At 38.9% G+C, this 27,478-nt stretch overlaps 2 protein-coding genes and 1 long non-coding RNA gene across 6 annotated transcripts; 1 reads left to right on the forward strand and 2 right to left on the reverse strand.

Annotated features, from left to right (window-relative positions):
* Positions 1-2,232: 2,232 nt before the first annotated feature.
* On the reverse strand, positions 2,233-2,830 carry LOC118710876. Its single transcript, XR_004985578.1, has 2 exons — positions 2,794-2,830; positions 2,233-2,692 (listed from the first exon to the last, which is right to left on the reverse strand). It is a non-coding gene; the product is annotated as an uncharacterized LOC118710876 (long non-coding RNA).
* A 170-nt stretch (positions 2,831-3,000) lies between these two features.
* Positions 3,001-3,732, reverse strand: LOC118710874 (eukaryotic translation initiation factor 1A, X-chromosomal). The gene has a single exon (XM_036423641.2). It carries the CDS (start codon positions 3,682-3,684, stop codon positions 3,250-3,252), a length of 435 nt encoding a protein of 144 aa, XP_036279534.1. The 5' UTR covers positions 3,685-3,732; the 3' UTR covers positions 3,001-3,249.
* Positions 3,733-9,022: 5,290 nt separating this feature from the next.
* On the forward strand, positions 9,023-24,430 carry HAVCR2 (hepatitis A virus cellular receptor 2). Of its 4 annotated transcripts, XR_006740736.1 has the most exons (8): positions 9,023-9,408; positions 10,440-10,778; positions 11,628-11,711; positions 17,800-17,843; positions 19,267-19,396; positions 19,944-20,107; positions 20,692-20,728; positions 22,578-22,675. XR_006740736.1 is itself a non-coding variant. In XM_036423637.2 (7 exons), exons 1-7 carry the CDS (start codon positions 9,357-9,359, stop codon positions 22,729-22,731), a joined length of 840 nt encoding a protein of 279 aa, XP_036279530.1. In that variant the 5' UTR covers positions 9,036-9,356; the 3' UTR covers positions 22,732-24,430. The 4 variants fall into 4 exon arrangements, 3 of the variants coding, with proteins under 3 accessions (XP_036279532.1, XP_036279530.1, XP_036279531.1); XM_036423637.2 differs by lacking the exon at positions 19,944-20,107 and having other exon boundaries at positions 9,036-9,408; positions 22,578-24,430; XM_036423639.2 differs by lacking the exons at positions 19,944-20,107; positions 20,692-20,728 and having other exon boundaries at positions 9,024-9,408; positions 22,578-24,430.
* The last annotated feature ends 3,048 nt before the right edge of the window (positions 24,431-27,478 follow it).

Genomic DNA, 27,478 nt, shown 5'->3' on the forward strand with positions numbered 1-27,478 from the left:
GATACTCATGATTCTGGACTGAGGAAGAGATTTGTATGTGGAAATTGGACATGTTAAGGCATTTATGTCTTAGACTTCTGTGTGTATTTTAAGGAGATACCTATATATCATTTCCACTTTACGAACTGTCAGCTGAAACTGATTTGGCTCAGTGGATAGAGAGTCTGCCTGCGGACTGAAATGTCCCAGGTTTGATTCCGGTCAAGGGCATGTACCTTGGTTGCAGGCACATCCCCAGTAGGGGGCGTGCAAGAGGCAGCCAATCGATGACTCATCAATGTTTCTATCTCCCTCTCTGTGAAAAATCAATAAAATATATTTAAAAAAAAGAAAAAGAAATAAGGTCAGTTTTGTGGTTTTATGACTACAAAGCACTTGGCATAATTTATGATACTTAGTAAGTTATCAAAAGTCAACAATTCTGCTAAGTCTTTTGCCTTTTGTGTTTGGCATTTAGAATCAAAGATTAAAGAACTGGTTTCAAATTGCAGTGTAATGAATCTAACAGTAAGTGGCACTCTTACCATAAGTTTTATAGCTGTCGCCAGCTGGCAGAGGAGGGAAAAAGATGAGGGAACTCAGAGGTTCTGTTTATAATACTGAGCTTTTTATTCAACAAGTGAAACTTGCTGTCTGTGCCTGATGGTGGCCTTTTCTAGTGGAGAGAACATGGTGTGAATTCTTCAAAATAATATGTTTTGAATAAGTTTTGATCAGAACCTTTCTCCCAGGGCTGCCTACACAAGACCTGGGAAAGACTTCAGGCATTATTGGTTAGTGAATAAGACAGTAAGATGCTTCTCACATTTGTTTAATATATGACCAAATTCTATGAAACTGCTGGTTCCCTGTCTCCCATTCTAGCTTTGGAATAGGGGAAGGCATTCAAAAGATAGAGTCTTGCAAGGAGGTGTGGTTGTATCAGCAAAGATACCCTAGGGGTCTTTACTGATTTTCACATTCATTCAACAAGTAAAAGGGATCTGCTATAAATAATATGCAACCATTTAAGAGCCATTAAGAGAGAGTACTGGGGGAGGATGAGAGCTGGAAGAGATTTATGGAGGGAAAAGGAGGACGTATGTAATACTTTCAATAAAGATTTTTTTTTAAAAAGAGTGAGTACTGATGAAGAAAGATATTCAAGATATGATAAAGTGAGTTGCTGGGTATATTTGTGTCTGTTTATACAGAGTCAAATTTGGAAAATGATATAAAAACCAATTAATGGATAAGGATATTGAGATTCAAATGTAACTTTCTATACACAAAGGACACCATTTAGTAAATGGCAGAATTAAAACTGAGGCTTACAATTTTGAAAAGAGAAAAAGAGCATGGTAGAATTTGGTTTCCACTATTTACTAACTGTAGTTTTGGTTGAATCTCAATTTCCTTAACTACAGTAACTATGGTACCTATTTCAAAGGATAAGTACCATCTAATGTCGAGAATGAAAGATTCATTTTAATTATTTTTGAAATTTGTCAGGTTTTAGGCTTTCTAATCATCTATGTAAGAAGTATCTGATCTAGAAGAGGGAAATGGTGCCTGGAGGCTTAGGTGGTGGGTGAGACTAGGACTCTCTGATTTACTGCTACCTACTAGGGAGAGCAATACAGACTAATGAGGGCCTGGCCATGTGGCTCAATGGTTGAGCACCTATGAACTAGGAGTTTCCAATTCCATTCCTGTCAGGGCACATGCCTGGTTGCAGGCTTGATCCCCAGTAGGGGAGCTCAATCCCCAGTAGAGGGCGTATAGGAGACAGCCATCAATGATTCTCATCATTGATATTTCTATCTCCTACCTTCCTCTTCTATCTCCTACCTTCCTCTCTGACTAATTTATGGAAAATAAAGAACATTATAACCTGATGAACAAAAAGATACAGAGGCAGTAAGGCATTGAACAGACTGTCAAATTACAGTGGGAATGCTGGGAGTGTTGGGGAGGTGGGGAAAGAGATCAACTGAAGGATTTGTATGCATGCATATAAGCACAACCAATGGACACAAGACATTGGGGGCATGGGATGAGGGTATGTGATGGTGTAGGGAAGGCTGGGGGAAGGTCAGTGGGGGGAAAAGGAGATATATGTATTACTATTTCTAATACTTTAAACAATAAAATAAAATTTAAATAAATTCCTAATAACATAGAAGCAAAAAAAAAAGAAAAAAATCTACACACAACAAAATATACCCTAAACACAAAGTGTATAATACACTGTGCAGCATGACATTGTCTTTATTATATTCTCCACTGTAGCTCTTCCATTCAGAAATGGGAGACTATCTTTTCATTAAATTATTATTCCCACCTCTTTCCCCAGCTTAGGGATAGTTTTGAAAAGGGCTTAATTTGTATAAGTTGTTGTGAAATTAAATTTTCATTTATACATGTCATGTGTATGTCATTTAAAATTGTAGCTTGCACTTATGACTTCTGAAATAAAATGACAATAATCTTTTAGTTCTTCAAAAATGTTCAACATAATGCACATGGTAAAAAAAACTTGGGATATTTCATATGCACAGGAAGTGTAAAAAAAATTTACAACCAAATCAGTATTTCCAATGTTAAGACAACTGGGTGCCACCTAGTGTCCAATTTCTGCAACTACTAACCTTACAAATTCAAAATTGCTATTAAAACACAGATTATAATATCTGCATGTTGGAAATGCTTTCTTGAAGTTTATCATTACAAAATAAGGTCATGAAAAGAATGTATGCAATAGCAAAATTAGTATAAAAATAGCCACATGTTATTTAAATATGAAAAACAGACCAAATCATTTCTGCTTTCCTTAAATTTATTCAAAACCCCAAGGATACACATAGGTAGGTAACTGGAATATATAGAAAGCCACTATACAGTCAACAGGCCAGTAAAATCTAGGGCTTACTTATAATTGGTAAGTATATAGGGCAAATGGTTTATTCAAAGCATCCATTTATTTACTGGAAGTGGTTAAAATAGGAAAGGTTCCCCTCCCCTCTTTTAAAAATACTAGCTGTACTCTTTTACCCATAAGTCCATTACACCTAAAGAACAAAGTGAGCTTAATATTTCACTTAATTCAACATTACCGGTTTTTAAAGAAACACCTTAGAAACAAATCTGTGCTTTAACCCAGCTGCATTCAAATTAATGGAATTTTAATCTTCTTTTATAGGCCTTAGCCAAAATCCAAATTGTTGAACAATCCTCAGTGAAGTTGGAATACAGAATGTTGAGGTCAAGTTAGATATCATCAATGTCTTCGTCATCATCACCAATGTCATCAAACTGGATTTCATCGTCATCTCCAGGACCAAATGTATCAGTTTCATTGATTTTGGCATGCTCCGGAAGTTCGCCATATGCCTTCAGACTTCTCGCTTCATCAGCATTGTATTTTAAAATCACATCAGCTTTATTATCCTGGTAGTCTCGTAGACCAACTAATATTATGTCCGAGGTATTTATCCAAACCTTTTTCCTCAATTTCCCTCTGATGTGACACAATCTCTTTACACCATCAAAACACATGGCTTCTAAGCGTCCGTTTCCCAACATTTTGATTACCTGAGCATATTCTTGCCCATCTTCTTTGAACACCAATTCTCTTTTTTCGGATTCATTTTCGTTCTTACCCCTACGTCTATTTTTACCTCCTTTACCTTTATTCTTGGGCATGGCCGGAGCAGAGGCCTCGCCGCGACTTTGACGCGTACTCTGGGGGCGGTGGTGGTGGTGGTGGTGGTGGTGGTGGTGGTGGTGGTGGTGGTGGCAGTTCCTCCAAGGGGCGCGAGGTGGGGCGCGAGAGGTGATGCGTGGAGCCCCACAGTACCCAACGGGCGCGAGAGGCCAGTCACGTGCGTGGGCGAGAGCCCCAAGAGCTTCATCTTGAATGAAATAGGCCAATGTTAATTTTGCCCTCCTGCGCTTGAGTCCGTAGAAGCAGTGATTAATTTTGTGACTTTGTATGGATAAGTTACCAACCCTCTCTAAAGCCTAGTTTTCTCACCTGTAAAATAGGTCCTTAGATTTGTAAGGGTTTGATAAGATTAAGTAAAGTGATCACCATAGTGCTGGCACATAGTAAATGCTCCATAAATGTTAGTTGATATTAATACAAAAATAATAATAACAATAATAATAATAATAATAATAATACATATTACTACCTGATATGATCACCATTAAGCCAGGCGGCAAAGTCTGAGCACTGTTTCTCCTTTGTCACTAATGCTGTTGGTGGTGTCATTCAAATAAGGATAACTTGGATCAACTTCTTAGCAGTGACCTGTGGCTCATGATCACTAATCTGCCTGACGCTGAGAGAGTGCAGCTACCAAGTCCCCAGTGTTGGGATTTCTGCCGTTACCTGCTCTGTGGATTACTCAGGGGACGCACTGAAAGTCAGTCTTCACTTAGGTCCTTGTTCATTATCTTGATTTTTTGCTGCATCCTTTCCATCATGAGGGAAGACAGACATCTTTCCTTCTCCTCAAAGAAAAAGACCAAAAGTGTTAGCTAATAATAAAGCACTATAGCTTTGTGAGGGCACCACATTTTGCCATGGGGGTGGAAAATATAAAGAAACTAATGCCACAATTGGCCTTAAACCCAAGTAAACCCAATCTGAAAATCAGGAGAACAAGGGCAATGTTAACACTCACCAAGCCCTTCGAAGATCCCCACTGCACAGTCCCAGGAATTTGACTAAGTGAGGGGAAGACAGGGCAGGCATACAAGCCAGAGCTGTACACAACTGTGGTGGCGACAATTCAGTGTCTGGCCCTATGCCTGCATTTTTTCAAAAATTGGAACACTGAGAGCAGTTATGTCCTGAGGCTGCCTCTCTCCTCAACCAGACCTCTCCCATAAAGCTATTGCTTAAGGAGGAAACCTCACTACCTTAAACTCTCCCGTACACCTCAGTATTTCTGAATGAGGAAAAAGAGGCTGAAAGCAGTTACCAACAGCTTCAGCAAGCAGGGATTCATTCACCCTCTTGGATCACACAAGATTCCAGGGAATAAATTTGCCTTTGGCAACTCTCCTACTTGAAATCAGAAATAGTTATGTAAGCACAGGGGTTGTGAGTGTGTGGGTCACACAGGAAGATTGCATGAGTGTAAAGCATGGTCTCTATTTCTCTCATTCACAGAAAGATTTGGGCCAAGAAAGGAACTTTCCTCCAACTGTCTGACACGCAGGATATAAATAGAGATGCAGCAGCTCAAAATAAATCAGGCTACATGTAAACATGGTGAAAAGCCCAGAATAAGGGAAAACGAAGGCTTCTATAGGTCACCTAAGAGGCAAAAATACCTAATAGTCATACTGTGCAGTAGCTGCTGAAAGTGAGGGTTTGGGAGTGGAGGGGCCAAGGAGCGGGGTGTGGTTCTGTAAGTCTTAAAAAGGATAATTTCAAAAAGGAATTTTCAATGGCCAGATAACGCATTACCATACATCAAACGTAAGTTAGCATCATAGGTCCACACTCACACACCACCAATGAAAGAGCCCATCGTCACCCTTTGCTGAGTAGATATTTATGTAGCTATCAACTTGAAGAGTCCACATGAGTGGGTGGTCCTGGGTGGTTGGTTGATTCATCTACAAAGAAGCAGATTTCCATGGCACTGTTGTTACTAAGAACCTTAAGGGGCTGTCTACCCTTTGAATCTTCTGGAGAGAAGTGAAGTAAGGCTTTGGAGAGTGGGAGGCCCCCTAGCTAAAGGAGGTAGGACACCCCCACATCCTCAACAATGATTAACCATTAATAAATAGTGAAATGTCAAATAGTGAAATGTCATCATTTCTTTGAATCATAAGCTAATAATAACATGGCCAGTTGTGGATGGTAAACCGAAGCAGAGGAATAAAATGTTGTGTTTATAACTTAGAATAGCCATGGCTGGGTGGCTCAGTTAGTTGGAGCATCGTCCCATACACCAAAAGGTTGCGAGTTTGAGTCCCAATAAGGGCACTTACCTAGGTTGCAGATTCTATCTTTAGTCAGGGTGCGAATGAGAGGCTACAGATTGATGTTTCTCTCACATCAGTCCAGAAATCCATAAACATATCCTTGGGTGAAGATTTTAAAAATAAAAAATAAAAAACTAAGAATAATATATCACAACTGAAATAATAATGTATATACCTAGAAGTACAAATATTTGAGCTGGGAAGAAGCTTAGAGATTCCAAATCATTAGCCCTTGGCTATATTCCAGGCTGTGTTATTAGCATAGGTGACTTTTCTCCCCCCTTCTCTCTCCAGACTTTAAAATTTTATAATTAATTGCCAACAATTAAAAATTAGGAGTCCTGCCAAAATGGAACACCTATCCCCAATAGGCATTCATTCCCCTTGGTGACAACTGCCTGAGGCTGGGGTGGTGGAGCATGTCTCTTGTTCTGCAGTGCCCACCCAGCCCACTTCCCCTGTGTGTGTGACCTGCCCCCAGCTAAGGAACACACACATTTTTCTACCTCCTCTCCTGACCTTGAAGATCATCACCTTTGTTTTGCCAGGAAGGAAACTAAGGATTTCCCAAAAGGTAAGATAACTTGTCCAAGGTCACACCAAAGGTAGAGGTGAAACTACAAATATAATTTAGGTTCCCTTATTCCAATTATAAGACTCTTTCCAACACATCATGAAGCGAAATAATGTTCCTGACCTCCACACCAACAGTGTCCTTTCTATCTGGTTGTTTCCTGCTTTTGTGTTGGTTCTTCCGGTGGAGGGACGATTGACCTGGCACCTGTGCTCTCTCCCCTGCTTCCCTAGGACAGGAATGCATGCAGAGTAAGGTCTGTACTTGGAGCATATGTGAACCCATTACTGGCATATTTCAAAGTGACTTCAGTGTGTCCCAGACAGGGCAGTAACTAACCAGTCACAGTAAAAAACAAGACTTCAGCTTTTAAGCCAGAGCTCTCCAAATTGTCCCCACTAGTGTTTACTTATCTTTTCCTCCTTCCTTTTACCTAAACATCTCCAGTCATACAATTATTGCCTTACTTGATTCCAAAGGTATTAAGAAGGCAATAATACTATAAAGTGAGGATCAGAATAATTTTAAGTACAGAAATGGAACTGTGAATGTAATCATGAGCAAGTGATCCAAATGGCCTCCTCAAAAAGTAATATCCATCTGGCTAATTAATAAAAGGCCAAAGGCGAGAGAGAGAGAGAGAGAGAGAGAGAGAGAGAGAGAGAGAGAGAGAGAGAGAGAGAGAGAGAGAGAGAGAGAGAGAGAGAGAAAGAGAGAACACAGAACACATTGACCAGTTGCCTTCGGTACATACCCTAACTAGGAATCGAGCCAGCAACCCTCCGTGCACAGGACAAAGCTCTACCAACTGGCTGTGCTGAATTTTTATTATTTTTAGCAGATTTATTGAGAGTTAACACATGGCATGCATTTTGTAAATATCAGCCCTGAAACCATGATTAATTGACTCTACCTTACGCTTGAATATGCTAGTTGTTATTAGTTATGTGGGCAGACATATCAAGGGCAAATAGCAAGTTCATGAAACATGGTTTATAGTGGAACAATCTGGAGTTTAGGGACTTGCATTCTCATTTGAAATTACCAATCCTGTGCCTTTGGGCAAATCAATCTTCTCAGGTCTCAGTCTCCCTGTCTATAAAATGAAGAGGTTGGCTGTGACCTCTTGAGTACTGCTACCTCTGTGGTGCTATGAAAGTGCACACACTTAACCAAAGCTGGAGGCTTACACTTAGTGGTCAGATTATTATGATCTCTGAACCTATAATAATCTGGCCACTCAATGTATTTGTATCTCAAATGGGTACCAAAAGTATTTTAGACTTTTGCTGGAGATCAACCACCTATTTGCCCTGAGCTTTCTATCAGCCAGTGCAAAGGGGAAAACTGATCAGGTACATGATTTATAGTATCTTTGATATCAAATAAATGAGGTACTCAAGAGAAGTACACTGAGTGGCCAGATTATTACGCGTTCAGAGATGATAATAATTTGGCCACTCAGTGTATATTAAATGTATTTGATGGCATAAAGGTGCATGACAAAGAAATCCAGGAAGGAAAGACAGAAGACCATGGGTTTTGAGAAACTCTAGACTGTTTTCTCACTTGCCTTTTGTAAACAACCCTTGGCTTCTAAGTTTCCCAGACAGAAGTCACTCTCCCAGGGCTGAGACTGTTTGGGCTGATATGTTAGCTCAGAGATGGAGAGTGTGGCGGTAATTCAATATTTTCCATCAAATGATGCCTAAAATGTGGGTGGGAAGAGAACATCTGGTGTATATAAGATGGAATAGAATATTGAAGTCCCCTTATTTTACCCACAAGAAGGGAGAAAGAGCATTGGTGACAAGACTGTTTCTTCCCTAAGTGAAAGAGTTTAAAAGTTCAGGTCAAAGTCAGAATATTAACACAAATTCCTCATTTTTTAAATTTTATAAATGAGGAAACTGAGATCCAGCAAGATTACATGGTGTAGATCAATTTGTGTTAGAACAAGGCTAAGAATTAGGCTTATAATGGAGTGGAAAGGGCCCATAAATGTAAGGGTAATGAATATGTCATTCATTGTGGTATTCTCTAGCTCTTGGTCCAGTGCCTTACACATAGTAGGTTCTTCATAAGCAATGGTCACCACTGACCAATTGACTGACTTTCTGAATGAATGCATGTGTTTCTGATTTGTGTTCCCTGATAACCAGCTGGATCAAAATGTGATCCATTTGAAACAGAGGACTATTTTACTTGGAGGTATCAGAAAGCTTTCTCGCCAAAACTGGTTTGGCTCAGTGGATAGAGCGTTGGTCTGCGGACTGAAGGGTCCCAGCTTCGATTCTGGTCAAGGGCATGTACATTGGTTGCAGGCACATCCCCAGTAGGGGGTGTGCAGGAGTCAGCTGGTTTATGTTTCTCTCTCATCGATGTTTCTAGCTCTCTATCCCTCTTCTTTCCTCTCTGTGGAAAATTAATAAAATATATTAAAAAAAAAGAAAAAAAAGAAAGCTTTCTCACTGAGAGACACCTTTTTTCTTTATTGAGTAATACTTTCTGAGTATTGTTTCCTCTTTGTTGATACTCTCAGAATGAATATCAGAGTTCTAACAGGAAGTTGGTGGAGCATGACAGAGAACTGGGGTTTCCTTTGATGTAGACTTGGTGGCTTTAATAGAGGAATGATCAGTAGCCTGATGCACCAGTGTGCTAGGCTGGCACTCAGGGAAGTGGCCACCGCTCCCGTGATTGTGGAGTAGAAACGCAGTTGCAGGAAGTACCCAGTTCAATTGAAGAATTAAAACGGCACCTCAACAGAGCCAGTCTTGGGCTTTTCTTATAACCCATGTTTTCACATCTTTCCTTCGACTGTGTCCTGTGGCTGCTACTACTTACAAGTAAGTCTGGGCATGGACTTTTGCAATTGGGTTGTGCAAGATAAAGATACAAGGATGGCCTTCGTAATGTTTGCAGTAGCGAACATTTGGAAACAATCTAAATGTTCACCAGCAGGGAAGTGGAAAAAATAAATTGTGATATATCTATGATGCAAACAGTGAATCTGATTAAACATAATGATATGAAGTTTCTCTTAAGTCGATGTTAATTTAAAAAAAAAGAGAGGAACAATGTGTATAGTAGACTTCTTTCTGTCTGTTTGTGTTGCAAAGTGTGGCCCTACACAGATACTTCTTAATGCATAGACTCTGGGAAGGGGATCTGGGAATAGGAAAGAGCAAAGGGACTAGACTTTTCATATACCTTTTATACTGTTTGTTTTACAGTGTATGTTTTTTTGTTGTTTTTTTTTTAAAGAGACCAACTAATTTTAAACCTAAAAAGGGTTATGTATTAGCTTCTTATTCAGGTAAGGGTTTTATTCATTATGTGCCTGGTACTTAAAAAAAATTGAGAGCGAGAGAGAGAATTGTGTTAAGATAACTGCCCTTCATTGATGGACAACACTATCCTAAATGGCTCAGATATTTTCCTGGCTGACAATGAATGTTTTTTTTTTTTTTTTTTTTTGTTTTTTGTTTTTTTTTTTTACTCTTTCCATCATCCCTGCCCTCCATTGTTTATAGTACTGGGCCGCAAGTCTCTCCTAGAACTTGGTTTTCAAAATGGGGTTCCAACACCAGCCATGTCAGCAATTCCAGGGAACTTGTTAGAAATACAAATTTTTATGCCCTACTCCAGATCTAGTAAGTCAGGAATTCTAGAAATTGAGCCAGGCATTTGTGTTTTAATCAGACTTTCCAGTGGTTCAGATACCCCTCAAGTCCAAGAGTCATTGCTTTAGTGGAGCCTCCTTTACACTGGAGAGCAACAGTGCTCTCTTTACTCTGCAAGCATTACTTGCACTTTTCCTGAAGTAGACCAATCTCACTTATCGCCTGCATCTTGCTCTCTTTTTCTCTTTGTCCAGGGTCTTTGGAGGAGTCATTCACAGCCACGGTGGGTCAGAATGCTTATCTGTCCTGCCACTACTTTCCAACCACCTCTGAAAACCTCGTGCCTGTGTGCTGGGGCAGGGGGTCCTGTCCTACATTTCAATGTCAGAATACAGTGCTCACCACTAATGGAAGGGAATTGAACTACCAGAGTTCTAGCAGATACCAGCTAAAGGGGAATATCCACAAAGGAGATGTGTCCTTGACCATAGAAAATGTGACTTTAGCTGACAGTGGGACTTATTGCTGCCGTATCCAATTCTTGGGCCCAATGAATGATAAAAAATCAAACCTGAATTTGGACATCAAACCAGGTGAGTGGACTTTGCATGCTTTCTTTATGAATAATCCCCTGCAGATTGTATTAAATATACTAATTGTTTTCACTCTGTCCTTCCCAATGACAGCCCTGGTGGTGGCCCCTAAGACTTAATAGGCCCATAAGCAATGTCTGGCCATGTTTAGTTCTTCCGTCTATATTGAAACTTATGACTAGTATCTATATAATGGCAGGAAAGGCCTAGATCAATTGTTGGAACCCTGACTGCTCATCAGATTCAGGGGGCTTTTTAACACCAATAAACATTGAGCCCTACCCACAAACCTGAGAAAGCAGTGTCTTTGGAGATAGAGCCTGAGCACTGATAGTTTATAAAATCTTCCCTAGGTGCTTCTCCCCCACCTGCAGCCAGGATTGAGACCCACTGAACTGTGGGTGTGCGCAGGGGTGTATATGCTTGTATGTTTTAAGGTTTATGGAGCATGTACTTTTGGCTGATGGAGCTGAATTCAACTCCAACTCTGCCTCTTACTAGCTGTGTAATATTCTTGCTCCAGGTATTTAAACTGTGTGGCCTTCTCCTTTATGAAATATGATATTGCCCATCATATAGGCCATTGGAAGGATTTTAGGGGATGTATTGTGAAAACAATTTAGTGTGTGGCTATTAGTTCTATTATTAACAATTAGACTGTGACAATGACGACTGTAACACAGTTCTTAATATGTGTAATGAACATTTTAAATGTGTGATACACTCTTAAGGAAGGTGTTTGGGTTGAAGGTGAGCATGTGTTTCTCTTTATTTTTTCCCTTTGTATTCCTTGAAACAAGCTTTCTGCTCTCAGGGAAGCCTCCTTCTTACATTGCTTTCTGACACTAGCCAAGGTCACCCCTGCTTGGACTCCATGGAGATCCTTCACTACAGCCTTTCCAAGGATGTTCACCACTGAGGATCATGGCTCAGGTAATTTTACATGGATGTAGGAGGAAGCCTTTAGGTGGTTTCTGAGTTCAGAGGATTTTGAATATGGGGGAAAGGAGGAAATGGTTTAAGAACTGACACATAAATGTTTCTGTACACATGAGATAGAATTTCAGGTGAGGGAGGTGCTGGAATAAACCTATACTGAGAAATGTAATGAGCCTTGGGCTAGTACCTTTCACTTCTTTGAATCTCAACTTTCTCTTCTGTCAGAGAATTATGGTTTTCATGACCCAGTAAAATTCCTGACCCTCACCTAAAAGTATTTCTATCAACATATTTTGCCAAGTAAGAAAAACAAAATTTCTATCTTAATATTATTATCTCTGCAAAAAAAAGTATCAGTCTTTTAAATTAAGTAAACTTAATCTAATGAAAATCTCTTTACATTGCACTGTTATTTTGTGATTTATTCCTGGACTGGTGATGTTTTATCTTAAATTGATTCCAGTCCATGTTTGGGGTTGGATTCGGTGATTTCTTGGACTTCTTCTAACTGGAATAAGCCCAGCATCCTCATCAGATTTTGATCATAGTAGGAGCAGCTAAATTCTTTAAATAATTGAGCTAGGCCTTTTCAATGCTGTTCTGGAAGAGAAGATAGGGTCAGAAAAGCAGACTTCAGGTCACATTGATCAGAAAGATTAATTTTAAATATTTTCTCTCAGAGACCTGGTCTCTCCTAAACTCTCTGAAGCTCATTATTTTATTTTGTAAAATGAAGTTAAAAATAGGCAAATCCTACTTCCTAATGTTACAAATCTCATAAGTTGCATTTTATGAGATTTAAATAAGAAATGTGACTAAAGTGCTTAGCTGGGGTTTGATCATGGTACGTATATACTCAATGCATGTTAGTTATTGTTGTTAACATTATCAGTAAGAATCAGAGGCAGGGTGAGGTTGTGGGTAAGTGCTTCAGTGACAGGTAGAATAGGTTCTAACGTCAGCTCTTCATACTAGACTTGTGAACTCAGTCAAGTTGCCCAAACTCTGTGAAACTAAATTTCTTCTCCCTTCCAGTGCCTACTTCATAGGATTGTTATAAAAATTGAATTCTATCTATAATGTATGTAAAGATCTCAGCATAGTGCCTGGCCCACAGAAAGCATTCAAAATAAGTTATTATTATAGTTATTAACATCAGCTCTCTAACCTTTGGTGATTCTTTAGTGATTGCTAGCCACCATCACTTATGCAATTAGTGAGGAAATGAAGGGTGGTGGGAACAGATGATCACCCATGTTGTAGGCAAATCAATTAATACCAGGAATTTATTATATGTGATTATTTTCCTTTTAAAGACCCTATAACCATAAACCTAGAAGGGACTTCAGGGGTCATTTCATCCCACTGTCTCATCCTGTGCCACAATGTTCTTTATAATATCACCACCAAGTAGATATTCACTCTATGCCCATACCCATTCCTGAATGGGGAGTTCACTTCCTCATGAGACAGTGCATTTCCTTACAGTTGTCTGTGCCAAAAACAGAAGTCTCCTTCCTTTCAGTTTTTACTTTTTTTTTTCTTTCCCTTGAGACAACAAAAATGGGGCCATCTCTTGCATCAGGGAATATAGGTACTGCACCCACAATCTCTGAGATTTTAAAATACCCAATAACATATTTAAACAAAGAAAACAAAAAGGAGAAAACCTTCAAATAGGAAAATTTAAAAATTCAAATTAATGATATTGAATTGGGTATCTATAATAAGTGGAATTATGTCAGTTAGTTACTTTCAAGCCAACTCATATTTAGTTATATGTATGCCTTTTCTTTAATATGGAATGCAAATAGATTTAATATGTTTGCTAGCAAGAAGATTGGAGCCTTAATAAGAGTTCCAAGAATTCTGGAAACTCCTAAATTCACCTTGAATTCAGAACAAATGCAATCTCTCTTCCATCTGATAGAGGTAGGACTGGGTCATGAGTACTATTAAATCCTCAGCTCTGGAGAACTTTGAATCTCAGGCTTGCCAATTAATAGTTGTGTGAACTTGGGCAAATCTCTCTGAGATTCAGTTTTTTTCATCTGAAAAATAATAGTACCTACCTACTGTGGTGAAGATTAAAAGAGATTTTGCATGTAAAGTGCTAAGTACTATATCTGGTACTTACATGCCATATGGCAACTATTAAATTTATGTACTTAAAAAATAAAATAAATTTATATAATTTTAAAGACCATTACATCCCACCCTAACTGCCACCTCTACCACAGGCACTCTTGTGTTCCCCAAGAAAACAATTACAACTTTCTTCAACTGTTCCACCATCTCGATTGAAGACTATATATGTGAAAATAAGCCACAATGATATAAAAGAACTCTTTTATCCATCATTTTCACTGTAAAATAAACTGAAAAAAGAGAGAAGGAAGGGGAGTGAAATAGAGGGAGGGAGGAAGGGAAGGAGGGAGGGAGAGAGAGAGAGAGAGAGAGAGAGAGAGAGAGAGAGAGAGAGAGAGAGAGATAAGATAGTTTTACAATTTAGGCCAAGAAAAATAAACTCAGGGAAGTAGAGTTGATTTACAGTAGAAAAATCTTGGTGTGGTTAAGATTCATGTTTACTTAGCAGTTCCACCAATATGGTTTTTTAAAAAATATTTTTTATTGACTTTTTACAGAGCGGAAGGGAGATAGAAAGTCAGAAACATTGATGAGAGAGAAACATCATCAGCTGCCTCCTGCACACCTCCTTCTGGGAATAAGCCTGCAACCAAGGTACATGCCCTTAAGTGGAATCAAACCCAGGACCATTCAGTCCCCAGGCTGATGCTCTTTCCACTGAGCCCAATGGGTCAGGGCTGGTTTTTATGGTGAGTCCAAGATAATGCTTTTAGTTTTGTTTCTTTTAAGTATATATTTTTGATATCAGAGAGAGGAAAGGAGAGAGAGATATAGAAACATCGATGATGAGAATGAATTATTGATCTGTTGCCTCTTGCACACCTCTTATTGGGGATTGAGCTGGAAACCCTATACATGTGCCCTGACTGGGAATTGAACTGTGACCTCCTGGTTCATGGGTCTATGCTCAACCACTGAGCCATAATGGCCAGGTTTCTTTCTGGTTTTTATGGTGTGTGTAGTATTTTTAATTATTTATTGATTTTTAGAGAGGGGAGAGAGAGAGAGAGAAAAAAAAAAGAGAGGTATGGACTCGTTGTTCCACCTATATATGCATTCATTGATTGATTCTTATACGTGCCTGCAACCTTGGCGTATTTGGGCAGTACTCTAACCCAGTGGTCCGGAAACTGCAGCTCGAGTGCCACATGCGGTTCTTTGGCCCCTTGAGTGTGGCTCTTCCACAAAATACCACGTGTGGGCGCGCACGTACAGTGTGATTGAAACTTTGTGGTCCATGCGCAGAAGTCGGTTTTTCGCTCTCAAAAGAAATTTCAGTCTTTGTACTGTTGATATTTGGCTCTGTTGACTAGTGCCGACCACTGCTTTAACCAACTGAGCTACCCAGCCAGGACTTTGTAAAAATAATAATTTTAGGCTAAGCTTTGCTCATATAATATTAAAATCATAGTCTGTTAAATCAGGGGTTTCATATGAAAGGATTTAGACCTTTAGGACAACAGAAAAGTGACTTAAGAAGTTTCAGAGTCTCTGACTGAACCAGAAAAATGAGTAGGCATACCTTTGTTTTTCCAATTCTGACAGTCTTTAGGATGCAGTCTGTGAGGTCAGGGCCTGTGCCCTTCTTCTTCACTGCTCTGTCCCCTGTGTCTGATAGAGCAGATGTGTAGTACATGTTTGCCAATTGGGTGGGCAGGTGAATAAATAAACAAAAAGAAAAGAAGTTAAGCTGGCAGCTGGGCAATGTGACCCACTTAAGAGTAGTGATAATGCCAATGTGAAGGATGTTGAAGGCAGCAGAGTTAAGTGTATATGCTTATATTTACAATTGCCCAGATGTGGAAGCAACCTAGGTGTCCATGGATAATGATTCTCCTTCATCATATATCTCTCTCTCCTTCTCCTTTCCTTTCTCTGAAATCAATAAAAACATATTTAAAAAATAGAAAGGAAAATATTACACACACACACACCCACACACACACCCACACACAGGAATATTACTCAGCCACAAAAAGAATGGAATCATGCCATTTGCAACAATATGGACGGACATAGATGGTTTAAGTGACATAAATCAGATGGAGAAAGACAAATATCTTATGTAATTATAGGTAGAATCTAAATATAAAAATATTTTTAAAAGAATATATAAGTAATTATATGTAGAAGCTAAAAAACAAAACAAATGAACAAACAAAGCAAAAACATACTCATAGCCACAGAGATCAATCTAATGGTTTCCAGGTTGAGGGGAAGGTGAAAAAGGTGAAGGGGAATATAGTCAATAATACTGTGATAAATTTACACAGAGACAAATGACTACTAGATTTACTGTGGTGATTACATTGTAAGGTATATAAATGTCAAATCACTATATTATACACCCGAAATTAATATAATATTGCACACCAACTATACTTAAGTTAAAAAAAAAAGAAAAAAAAGAGCCCAGCCGAGTGTTGACCCATGCATCAAGAGGTTACTGGGTCAGCCCTAACTGGTTTGGCTCAGCGGATAGAGCTTCCAGCCTGTGGACTGAAAGGTCCCGGGTTCGATTCTGGTCAAGGACACATCCCCAGTAGGGGGCGTGCAAGAGGCAGTTGATCGATGTTTTTGTTATTGATGACCTGGGTCAATTCCCCCTCAGGGCACATGCCGGGGTTGTGGATTCCCAGAGAGGGGCGTGCAGGAGGCAGCCAATTGATGTTTCTCATTGATGTTTCTCTCTCTTCCTCTCCCTTGCACTCTCTCTAAAATAAATATAGAATCTATAAAAGCATTTTTTATTTATTTTTTTAAAGAGTGTATGCTAAAGCCATGGAGAACAAAATTGGAAGATCATTTCTGTCATTCACTAAGCTGTGTGACCTTGGTTAAGTCACTTCCTAACTCTTGGCTTTCTTATTTGTGTAATGGAGCTAATTGTCTCTACTTTAGGAAAGTTGTAAGCTAAAAGAGTTACTTCAAAAGTTTAGCACAATGCTTGCTCATGGTAAATTGTAGATATAGTTATTTTTATCTTCATGTTTAGGCAACCAACTACACTGTTTTCCTTTTATTGAGAAAATGCCAATCTTTTCCAAGAAAATTAACTTTCATTATCTGTTGAAATCGAATTATAATAGAACATCTCCCTGAGTGTTATCAATATTGTTGGGATTTTGCAGATTCTTCTAGGGCCCTGGGGACACAACAAACCACATATTCAACATAGGTAGGTCTTCAGGGCAGAAATCTCCATTTTATAGAACATAAGCAGCTGGGTTCATTACCTGGGGGGAGAAAATCCTAATGTTGACATATAAGTGTTCAGTAAAATTTGTTGGTCTCCCAATTAATTATTGTAAAAAGTATACAGTAGAGTTAATTTCAAATAGGATTATAGAGATTAAAAAAAATCAAATAAAATATATTCTTTTAAAAAATATTTTTATTGATTTTTTAGAAGAAGGGAGAGGAAAAGAGAGAAAGAAACATCCATAATGAGAGAGAATCATCGATTGGCTGCCTCCTGCATGCCCCACTCTGGAAACGAATCCTGCTAAACAGGCATGTGCCTTAACCTCAGAATCAAACCGTCATCTCTTGCTTCATAGGCCAATGCTCAACCACTGAACCACAACAGCTGAGCAAAAGAAAATAATTTTTTCCTCCCAACGGATCTATATTTAGAACTAGGCTTAAATATTAAGCAACATGGATAGAGCAGAATAGTTGACTTGTCAAGAAAAATAAAACTCAAGACCTGACCATTTTCTCAGAAGCACTTTCATACAGGTCTTTAAGAGTCATGTTCATTCTTTCTATCACTGCCCACTGTTGGGTAGAATAGCAAGCAGCAAGCCAATGCCTTTACTGGTATGTATACCAATGCGTTTTAAATCCAAGAGAATTTCTATCTAAAAGGGAAGTCTCTTTTAAGCAAGAAAATATTTTTAACTGTTCTATTTGTTATTCTTCCTCTTCGTAGCAGAGACACAAACTCTGGAGACCTTCCACGATAAAAATCAAACAGTAAGTAACTTTTGTGTCTGTGTGTGAGCTAACATTGTGTTTAACCCAGAGAAAAGAAAGTGTGGGTTTAGTCTTCCTTCCTGCCCACTCTTTCCTTGGGAAAAATGCCTCATCTTCCTTAGTTTCAGATTCCTTGACTATAACGTTGATTTTAATAACAGTTCTGACTGTTGGAACATGGGCCCGGTGTAAGCATGGAATGCAGTGATGCATGTGAAGGGCCAGCCACATAGTTAGCCCTGGAAAACAAACAAAAAAAAGAAGCATTAGCATTGTGTCCCTCTTCTCTGAGTTCACAGCTGCACACCACTGTGGGCAAGTCAAAGATCCTTCATCTCCCTAGAACATGTTTTTTCCTGCTTCCATTGCAATCCAACTGAGAAAGATTATATTTTTGTTTGAATTTATTTATGTATGTATGACAAGATACCAGTCAGGAATATTCTAAGCCAGGAATTTATATATCCATTTATAAACAAAAACACGATGAGTTTAGTGTCCCCCACTTTCTTTGAGTAAAGGAGAAAAATTTCTAGCAATGACCTAAAAATTCTTTGAGGACTTATCTAGGGGTCCTCATTCATTTAATTCAATCTCATACTTGTGTGTTCACAACTGAGGCTCAACATTTTGTGTTTCTCACCTCTTTGTGATCAAGGACTGCCTTTTAAGTGTGCACCCACAATGCTTGATGCACAATACCTTGCAAATTGCACTCCTGTAGTTAAGTTGAATAAATGGAAGATTTAATTTCCTTGATTTTTTTGTTTTAAAAGTGTTTCCTGTTATTGGTTTTAAAGGGGGACCATGGACTGACATTTTACAAGGAGAGGATTTTCTGTGTGACTCTCAGTTATCAAAAAGTCAAATTAATTACAGCAATAGCAATAGCTATTATTGATTAAATATTTATCATGTATCAGACCCTATGCCATGCATTTTGTATTTTTTGTCACTTACATTTCCCAATAACTCTATAAGATGACTCAGCTCTTGAGGACCGAGCTTGGAGTTGAACTCATGACTGTCTGTCTGGCTTTTAAGTCACAATGGTTCTGCCAAAATAGTTTTTGCAAGACACCAAATTTAGACCATCCGGAAACTTTATGGGAACACAAAGGGACGTGAATGAAGAGGATTCTACTCCAATTTTGTGGGAGAGGGAGTCCACTTACTAAGAGCTCCTTTTTTACACAGTACAGAAGGGCACATTTTATTTCCTTGTGGACACCAAAGATTAAGTACTTCATTTTTTTGGATGACTTGAGGCTTGTCGAGAAGGGAACAGATTAAGAGTGGTTTCTAGGTCCCTGTATTCTTGTATTGCTGCAAAAAGGATGGTCCAATTCACAAGTCATGAAAATGGCTGAAGCATACTACCTATTTCTGGCCATATGCTACAATTCTGTTTGTGTTTCCACAGCAAATATCCACACTGGCAGATGAGTTACAAGACTCTGGTTACAAGACCACCAGAATAAGTGTCTATATTGCAGCAGGAATCACTGCTGGGCTGTCTCTGGTTCTTATCTTTGGTGCTTTAATTCTCAAATGTAAGTCACTTGATCTTGTATGTTTTTCCCTTTGTTAGGAACTACTGATGTAGGAACCAACATAAACCTAGATAGAAATATAAGTTTATATTTATACCTAAAGATGATTAGACTGGCTCTGTCCAGTATTGCTTAATGGTTACAAAGTCGGCCCGTACACTGAAGGAAAGGTCCTAGTTGTGATTCCCAATAAAGAGGTCATGCTTGGGTTGCAGGTACCATCCTGGTCCTGATCGGGGTGCATGTGGGAGGCAACCAATCAGTGTGTCTCTCTCACACTGATGTTTCTCTCTCCCCCCTCCCTCTGCCCCTCCCTCCCACTCTTTCGAAAGAAAGTAATGGAAAAAATATCCTCAGGTGAGGATTTTTTTTTTTTTTAAAGGAATAGACTGCATAGTAGTTTCAGAGAAACATGTTTTCATTATTTCTTACAGGTCCTAGAATAAAATTGAAACTTTGATTATGACTTGAAAGGTCCTATAGATCTGGCTGTAGCCTAACACTCAGACCTTATCTTGAGCCACTCTTATTCCAGCCATATTTTTAGTTTCAGGCACTCACTGTGATCTTTACCAGGAGTTTTCTCTGCTTGGAATGCTTCTTCTGGCTCTTTACTTGACTAATTCATTCTTCTCTTTCAGAGCTGACCTTCAAGGTCACCTTTTCTGAGAGTGCTTTCCTGACCTTCTCTTTTCTAAGTTCCAGTGCATTGTTTGTTTCCTTTATATCACAGCACAAGAAATTATTATTGTTGTTATTATTATGGTGTTTGAAATCCACCCTCACTAGAACGCAAGTTTCACAAACTCAGGGCTCATAATTTATCTTTATGTTCTTGATGTTTAGAATGCTGCCAGACACAAAGTAGGTGTTCCATATATTTGTCAAATATGAAAAATGGCCCAACCAGCGTGGCTCAGTGGTTGAGTGTCAACCTATACACCAGGAGAACAAGTTTGATTCCCAGTCAGGGCACATATCTGGGTTGCAGGCTTGATTCTCAGAAGGGGGCGTGCAGGAGGCAGTCCATCAATGATTCTCTCTCATCATTGATGTTTCTCTCTCTCTTCCTTCCTCTCTGAAATCAATTAAAAAAATTAAAATAATATGAAAAATGCATCTTTATTACTTTCAAGCATAGTTCATGTAATAAACCAAGACACACATGAGTAGTTTAATTTAATTCAATTTAAGGGAGACCAGATTTCCTTAAATAATCCTTGCCTCCTATGAGCCATTTTTTCTTTAATTTATGAAAGAAATTTTAATTGACTTTTCTTCACCTTTTTACCCAGGGTATTCTCATAGGAAAGAGAAGTTACAGAATTCCAGGTGAGAATAAGGGATGAGGTAAAAGAGGGTGGGAATCTTGGTTTTCTATACCAATATGACTTTGATCTTTGCTTCTAGAAGTCCTGCCCTTGGACTCTGGGATCTAATCTTATATTTCCTTTTTGCTTTAGGATTTATGAAATGTAAACCTGCTCCTCTGTTTACTTCCTGATCTCTCTAGCTTCCTTATTCCTAAAACTAAGGTATAGCAGTCATCTCCCCATGATAAGAAGTGCATATTTCTTTCTATTTTAATCAGTCTTTTTAGTTGGCTGACCCTTCAATTGATGGAGTATCTACTGCATCCAGGCTCTGGGTGTGCCCCACAAGTAAACAAGTACCCAAGAATCTACTCTCAGGGCTTTTATAGCCCAGTACAGGTGTTCTTAACTTTGATAACCCATTAGAATCACGTACACAATCTGTTGTCATCCCAAGAGCAAATCAACCAGGTTTTTTACAGATAAAGCCTAAGCATAGATATTTTTGTAAAACTTCCCAAGTGATTCTAATGTGCAAATAGGGTTGAGAAGTACTGGTCTTTATATTGCAGTTAGTGCCCATTTATGACTATCTTGCACATAGGTCTGTACATATCGATACATATGCATACACCCCAATTCCAAATACATTTAGTGTACATAACTTTTATTTCATTTTAGCAACATTTGGTACATTGGTAGAATGCAGTATGTATCAAGGGAAAAAAAAAGACTGTCCATTGAATACTATATAAACCAATAATAACTTTAGACTAATATATTCATGAAAACAAAGTAATCTACAGTAAATAGTCAGAAGCCAAAAGAAAAGGTCAAGTAAAATATGTATCAATGGTTTTAGATTATCTGTGTCACTATTCTTTAATAGAGCTGAAACCTGAAAACATTCATAGTGACATTTACATGCATTAATTCATGTACATTTGTCACACCATTTGGTTAAAGGTCATCTCTACCTATAAAGGTAAATTCTATAGAAAATAAGGAACTTGTCTGCCACATTAACAACTGCATCTCCTAATACAGCACTTGATACTTAGTAGGCACTAAGTATTCAATATTTTATTATGAATAAATAAGTGCTCCTTATAGCAGCCTGGTCAGATAGAGTGCTAATTATTCCCATTTTACAGATGAGGATGCTGAGACAAAGTTTTCTAACTTCATGGGATGTGTGTTTTATTCACTACCATGCCTCTTGCTGTATGAAACAGTGTGTAACACACTAAATAGTTCCCAAGCAAATGAAATAACAAAATTCAAGATTACATGTCTGGTTTAGTGACAGGAATAGAATTCAAACTCAAATCTGATTGGATACATAACATATTTATTTCTTTTTTGTTTTTTGAAATTGTTCCAGCTCATAGAACAATTGAACAAGGAATACTAGAATCCTTCACCAAGATGTGCAATTTAACATTTTAATATTTTTGCTTTATCTATTTTTTATACACACGTGTGTTTTTTCTGAACCATTTTCAGGACATTTCAAACATCTTGACACTTCACTACATACTACTTTAGTATGTATCTCCTCTGAATAAGGATATTCTTTTAGATCACACAAAGCCATTATTTTTTTTTGTTTCCAACAATGCCATTTTTATACCTAAGGAAATTAAGAGTAATTCAAATTGTCTTAATGTTCTTCAAATTATTCTATTTTATGGTTTCTCCCCCAGTCAGGACCCAATCAAGCATCATGTACTGCATTTGGTTGGCATCTCTTCAGCAAAGCCTATTCTCTCTCTCTCTCTCTCTCTCTCTCTCTCTCTCTCTCTCTCTCTCTCTCTTTATGTCTCCTGGGAAATGCTTACTTGAACTGCGACATTTTATTTCCACAGCCTCATCACTTTGGCCAACCGCCTTCCTTCCTCGGGGTTAGAAAATACAGTAGCAGAGGGGATTCACTCAAGGGAAAACGTCTATACAATTGAGGAGAACCCATATGAACTGGAGGACCCATCTACCGATTACTGCTATGTCATTAGTGGGTAGCAATCCTGACAACCTCCGAGTCTTCACCCTTCTATGCCATCAGACCCAGCTTCATTTGTGAGCATATATTGTCTTCTTTAAAAGCTATCAGCTGACTGACTTTAAGATTCTGCCTGTGGCTACCCAGCATTCTTTATCCAGTTTTCTGAAGATAAGCTCACAAAAGGATTGAACCAAGATCTCCCCAGTGCTCAGACTTGTTACTCCCTTACCTCCACATTCCAGCCAACTGGTTAGTGAACTCAGACACTGCTAATCGGGGCATTAGAACTCAAATGAGCTTCTCTGTGAAGTAGGAATTCTTAATGTGGAATTAAGTAGGAATTCCAGGACTTTCAGTTCCTTGTATCCAAGAAGCTCCAGAAACTGGGGGAAATTACGTGCTGAGATTTATGCATGCCTTTTTTGGTGCAGAAAGTCTAAAGGGACCACCGATTTCAAAGAGAAGGGTGACTCATAAAAGGTGAAGAATCTACTGGAGTAGACTAGATGGCCTTGAAGGTTTCCTTTGAGTCTCAACATTTAAGCTGCTTTGAATGAAGACTCTCCTACAAATACCAACTTACAGTCTCCTTCTCCAGCCAAGAAGCCAGCCCAGCAAGCTATGGGGTGGCAGGCAGTAGCTCCTGGGGAAAAAAAGGAAGTACACTCAAGTATGTTGTCAAGTTCTGCTTGGGGTGAACTCAGAGGGAAACGTCTCTCACTAACTTCTCCATTCATGGAGAGAACCTGGGCCATGTTTTTCACAGAAGAAGGAGCAGTGACTGGGATGCCTATTCCATTTCCTGATGGAAGGAAGACCAAGGGCTGCAGCAATCTGTTCTAGCCAGCCTCAGATCACTTGGAGGAAAGACAGTGGTCCCTAAGCTTCCATTCCCAAATTGTAGAGACTAGCTCTGCCTTCCTTATTTGTCACCTCTGCTCTCACACATAATAGAAAGTTATGAAATATCTTTCAAGTGAAAACATTAAATATGTAGAAAAGTAGCTTTCTGGAAAGCCCTTCCATTGGGGTTCTCAGACAGAGCTCTGCCACCTCACTTCTTGAAGAATTCACAGACCCTAAGCTCCATGTGTGCTCTTGTGTAGACAAAAGTGGCTGTTTTCAGACAGTGACAATATGCACCTGTCACTGTCTGAAAACTGCCCCTCCCTAGGTGATGACTAAATTGCTGCTGTGCTGTGTGGCATTATGTTAGTCACCTGGAGGGAAGTGACTTCAGAAGACACTTAGACCAGATCAGTGGTTCCCCTCCAAAGGAGATTCTTACTCTACAGAAATCTTTAAAAAGGGTATGTATTCCAGGATGATCATTGCAATGATGCTTGCAAAACCTTTTTTCATTGATAGGAGAATAGTTGATTATTGTGGTCCATCAGCACAGTGGTGCAGGTAAGAAGAATTAGATGGTTTCATCATTGAGCTGTTTTGCTAGTTTAATAAATATTAGTTAGTGCTTATTATGTGCCAGGTAATCTGATGCTGAGACCAGCAAGAGAGACCAAATAGACACATCCCTGACCCCATGGAATTTCTAGTCTGCCAGGCAGGAGAATTCGTTCTATCCATTCACTGATAACATTTATAGCATCTACTTTGTCAGGCACTGTTTTAGACCCTAGGAATACAACAGTGATAAAACCCTTAATCTGACAAAGTTTATATTAGCTGTCAGAGGGAAATGCTATATTGCTAAATAAAATAAAAAATAAAAAACATTATAGAACAGTATATATAATTGATGATTTTTTTTTTACCTTTAAAAAATCTGGAAGAATATACCCAAATTAATATGGTTACCCCACAGGGGCAAATGGTTAAGAGATAGACTCAGCCTGGCCTGTGTTGCTCAGTGGTTAAGCATCAACCTGTGAACCAGGAGGTCATGGTTCAATTCCCTATTGAAGCACATGCCTGGGTTGCAAGCTTGATCCCAATGTGGGATGTGCAGGAGGCAGCTGATCAATGATTCTCTCTCATCATTGATGTTTCTATCTTTCCCTCTCCATTCCTCTCTGAAATCAATAAACATATTTTTTAAAAAGAGAGATAAACTTGCCCTAGCTGGTTTGGCTCAGTGGAGGTAGTGTTGGCCTGTGGACTGAAGGGTTCTGGGTTCGATTCCAGCCAAGGGCACATGCCTGGGTTGTGGGCTCCATCCCAGTGGGGGCCATGTGGGAGATGGCCAGTCAATGATTCCCTCTCATCATTGGTATTTCTATCTCTCTCTCCTCTCCTTCTCCCTTCCTCTCTGAAATCAATAAAATAACAGAACAAAAACATATATATTGTATATACATATATATATATATATATATATATATATATACACACACACACACACACACACACACAGACATGTATGTGCATGTATCACATCACAAACACATCACAGGAAAGGAGGTAACAAATGCAGAGTAGAAAACTGAAATAGAGTGATGAGGAATGTTTGAAGTGACATGTTAGCAGAGATCAGAATGAAAAGGGGAAGTCTAGAAATGGTGAGCTAAAGGAATGTGGATCTAGGCTGAGACACCACCATCAAGAAGGAAGTAAAGTAGGAATGTATTTGAAAGAACCATGAGTCACTGGAACCCCATGGACAGGGGAAAGAGAGAGGAAAATCTGAGAGTTGGGCAGAGGGCAGATCACTGGGCCTTTGCATCTAGGTTAGAAGTTAGGATTTTTTTTTTCTTCTTTTTTTCTGAAAGAGCCATGGGAGGGTTGTAAGTGGGGGAGTGACATGGTCTAGTTTTATTTGCCATTTATATCTTTCTGCACAATTTTACTAGTTAAATGTTTACTGTCCTGTGTCTCTACCTGATTGTATAGTCCTGGACTTTTTCATCCTTAGTATATTTGTCAGCCTCAATGTAATAGTAAAAACTGTGGAAGAGTGGAATTAAATTAGAAAATCCTTATCACTGACCTACTGGGCATTGGCAGAGTCTCAAAAAACTAATCAAAATATTTTAATTTTATTTTTTTGATATAGAGAGAGGAAGGGTGAGAAAATAGAAGGAGACTAAGAGACAGAGAGAAAGAAACATCGATGTGAAAGAGAACACCAGTCAATTGCCTCCTGCACACACACACCTCAAGTGGGGATTAAAACTGTAATCTAGATATAGCCTGTCCTGGAACAGAACCCTCCACCTTTTGGCGCACAGGGTGATACTCCAACTAACAGAGCCACATGGGCCAGGGCTGGTCATAAAATCTATTGCCTCCCAAATAAATAAAGCATACCTATTTGTATGTGAAGCATTTCAGAATATGCCTCCTAACCTTTGGTGGTGGTTGAAGTAGGGTCAATAGTGTAAGTATATAAAGACAAAGCATAAAGGGAAAGTGAGTATCTAGGCTCACTTAACCTTTCCAAACCCCAGCTTCCTCCTCTAAGAATGGGTTACTAACAGCACCTGCCTAAGGGTGAAAGGAAAATGCACAGATTCCATGACACAGTAATTCTCCAGAAATGGTGACTATAGTATTCATGCATATTTAGGTTTAGTTTTGAGTTCACCCACAGACTTTTGTTCATCACAACAATCCTTTAAGGGAGATAGAACAAGTATATTTGGTCCCATTGAAGGAACAAGGAAATTAAGGCTTGGCTCAACTTAGTTACAGAGCTACCAGCTTCCTAAGTGGCAGAGCTGGGATCTGAACCCAAGTGAGGATGAAACTTTCTTAATGTGACCCTGAGCTGTCTCTCCCATGGACTTTTTCATCCTTAGTATATTAGGCTGGATCAGAGGTTTATTTCCACAACTCCCTGTTAGAGACTGTCTGATGACAATTGATGTTCATTCTGATATAAATGAGCACCCCTTACTTGTTTGCTTTTATGTGCTGGTCCATGGTATAGGCCCACTGTCCTGACCTGGTTAAGCATTTTAAAATTAGACTAGATTTAATTAACCAGATTTATTATTATAATATTTTTGTTATTGATTTGATTGAGAGAGAGAAACATCAGTTTGTTATTCAACTTATTTATGTATTCATTGATTGATTCTTGTATGGAACCAGCAACATTGGCTTACTGGGACGATGCTCTAACCAACTGAGTTATCTGGCCATGGCTAATTTGATGGACTTAAAATATCAAAAGTAAACTCATACAGCCCCATCAGTGTGGCTCAGTTGAGTGCTGTTTTATGAACCAAGAGGTCTCGGTTGTAATCCAAGTCAGGACACGTGCCCAGTTTATGAGCTCAATCTCCAATAGGGGGCAAGCAGCAGTCAGCCAATCAATGATTCTCTCCCATAGTTGATGTTTCTGTCTCTCTTTTTCTCTCTCTTCCTCTCTGAAATCAATTAAAATATATTTTTATAAAAGTAAACTGAAAGAAAATCAGGATTGTGTTCTTTGTGTTAAAATAAATAAAGTAAGGGTATAAAAAACAAAGGGCACAGCAAATAGATCTTAAACTGGCCATGGATGAAGGAATTATGATAATGAGCGCACCAAGCCCTTTATCCATGGAACAGGATCCATTTAGTAGACTCTACAGTGAGATTTTCCACCAGGATGGGTCTTCACATTTTTGAGTGTGGAAGAACTGCCTAGTTTCTGGTAGGACCCTCTCATTCTAATGCCATTGGGACCCATGCATGGTGATACGCTATACATGGATCCTTTTCTGGCATATTCCCCCTCCTATTTCCTTACTTACCACAGAGAGCACAACTTCCTCCTGGACAACATGAGGTTTACACAGCCTGACTAGGCTGCAAGTG

Source organism: Pipistrellus kuhlii, unplaced genomic scaffold (assembly GCF_014108245.1).
Source record: "Pipistrellus kuhlii isolate mPipKuh1 unplaced genomic scaffold, mPipKuh1.p scaffold_m20_p_8, whole genome shotgun sequence".
Classification (NCBI taxonomy): Eukaryota; Metazoa; Chordata; class Mammalia; order Chiroptera; family Vespertilionidae; genus Pipistrellus; species Pipistrellus kuhlii.

What these genes read in the sequence shown, in the direction of transcription:
- LOC118710874 (XM_036423641.2), bottom strand. Translation starts at nt 3,684, where the DNA reads ATGCCCAAGAATAAAGGTAAAGGAGGTAAAAATAGACGTAGGGGTAAG.
- HAVCR2 (XM_036423637.2), top strand. Translation starts at nt 9,357, where the DNA reads ATGTTTTCACATCTTTCCTTCGACTGTGTCCTGTGGCTGCTACTACTT. An exon ending in CACTGAGGATCATGGCTCAG is followed by an intron (nt 11,712 to 17,799) that starts GTAATTTTACAT and finishes TCCTCTTCGTAG; the next exon opens with CAGAGACACAAACTCTGGAG. An exon ending in GAGAAGTTACAGAATTCCAG is followed by an intron (nt 20,729 to 22,577) that starts GTGAGAATAAGG and finishes TTATTTCCACAG; the next exon opens with CCTCATCACTTTGGCCAACC.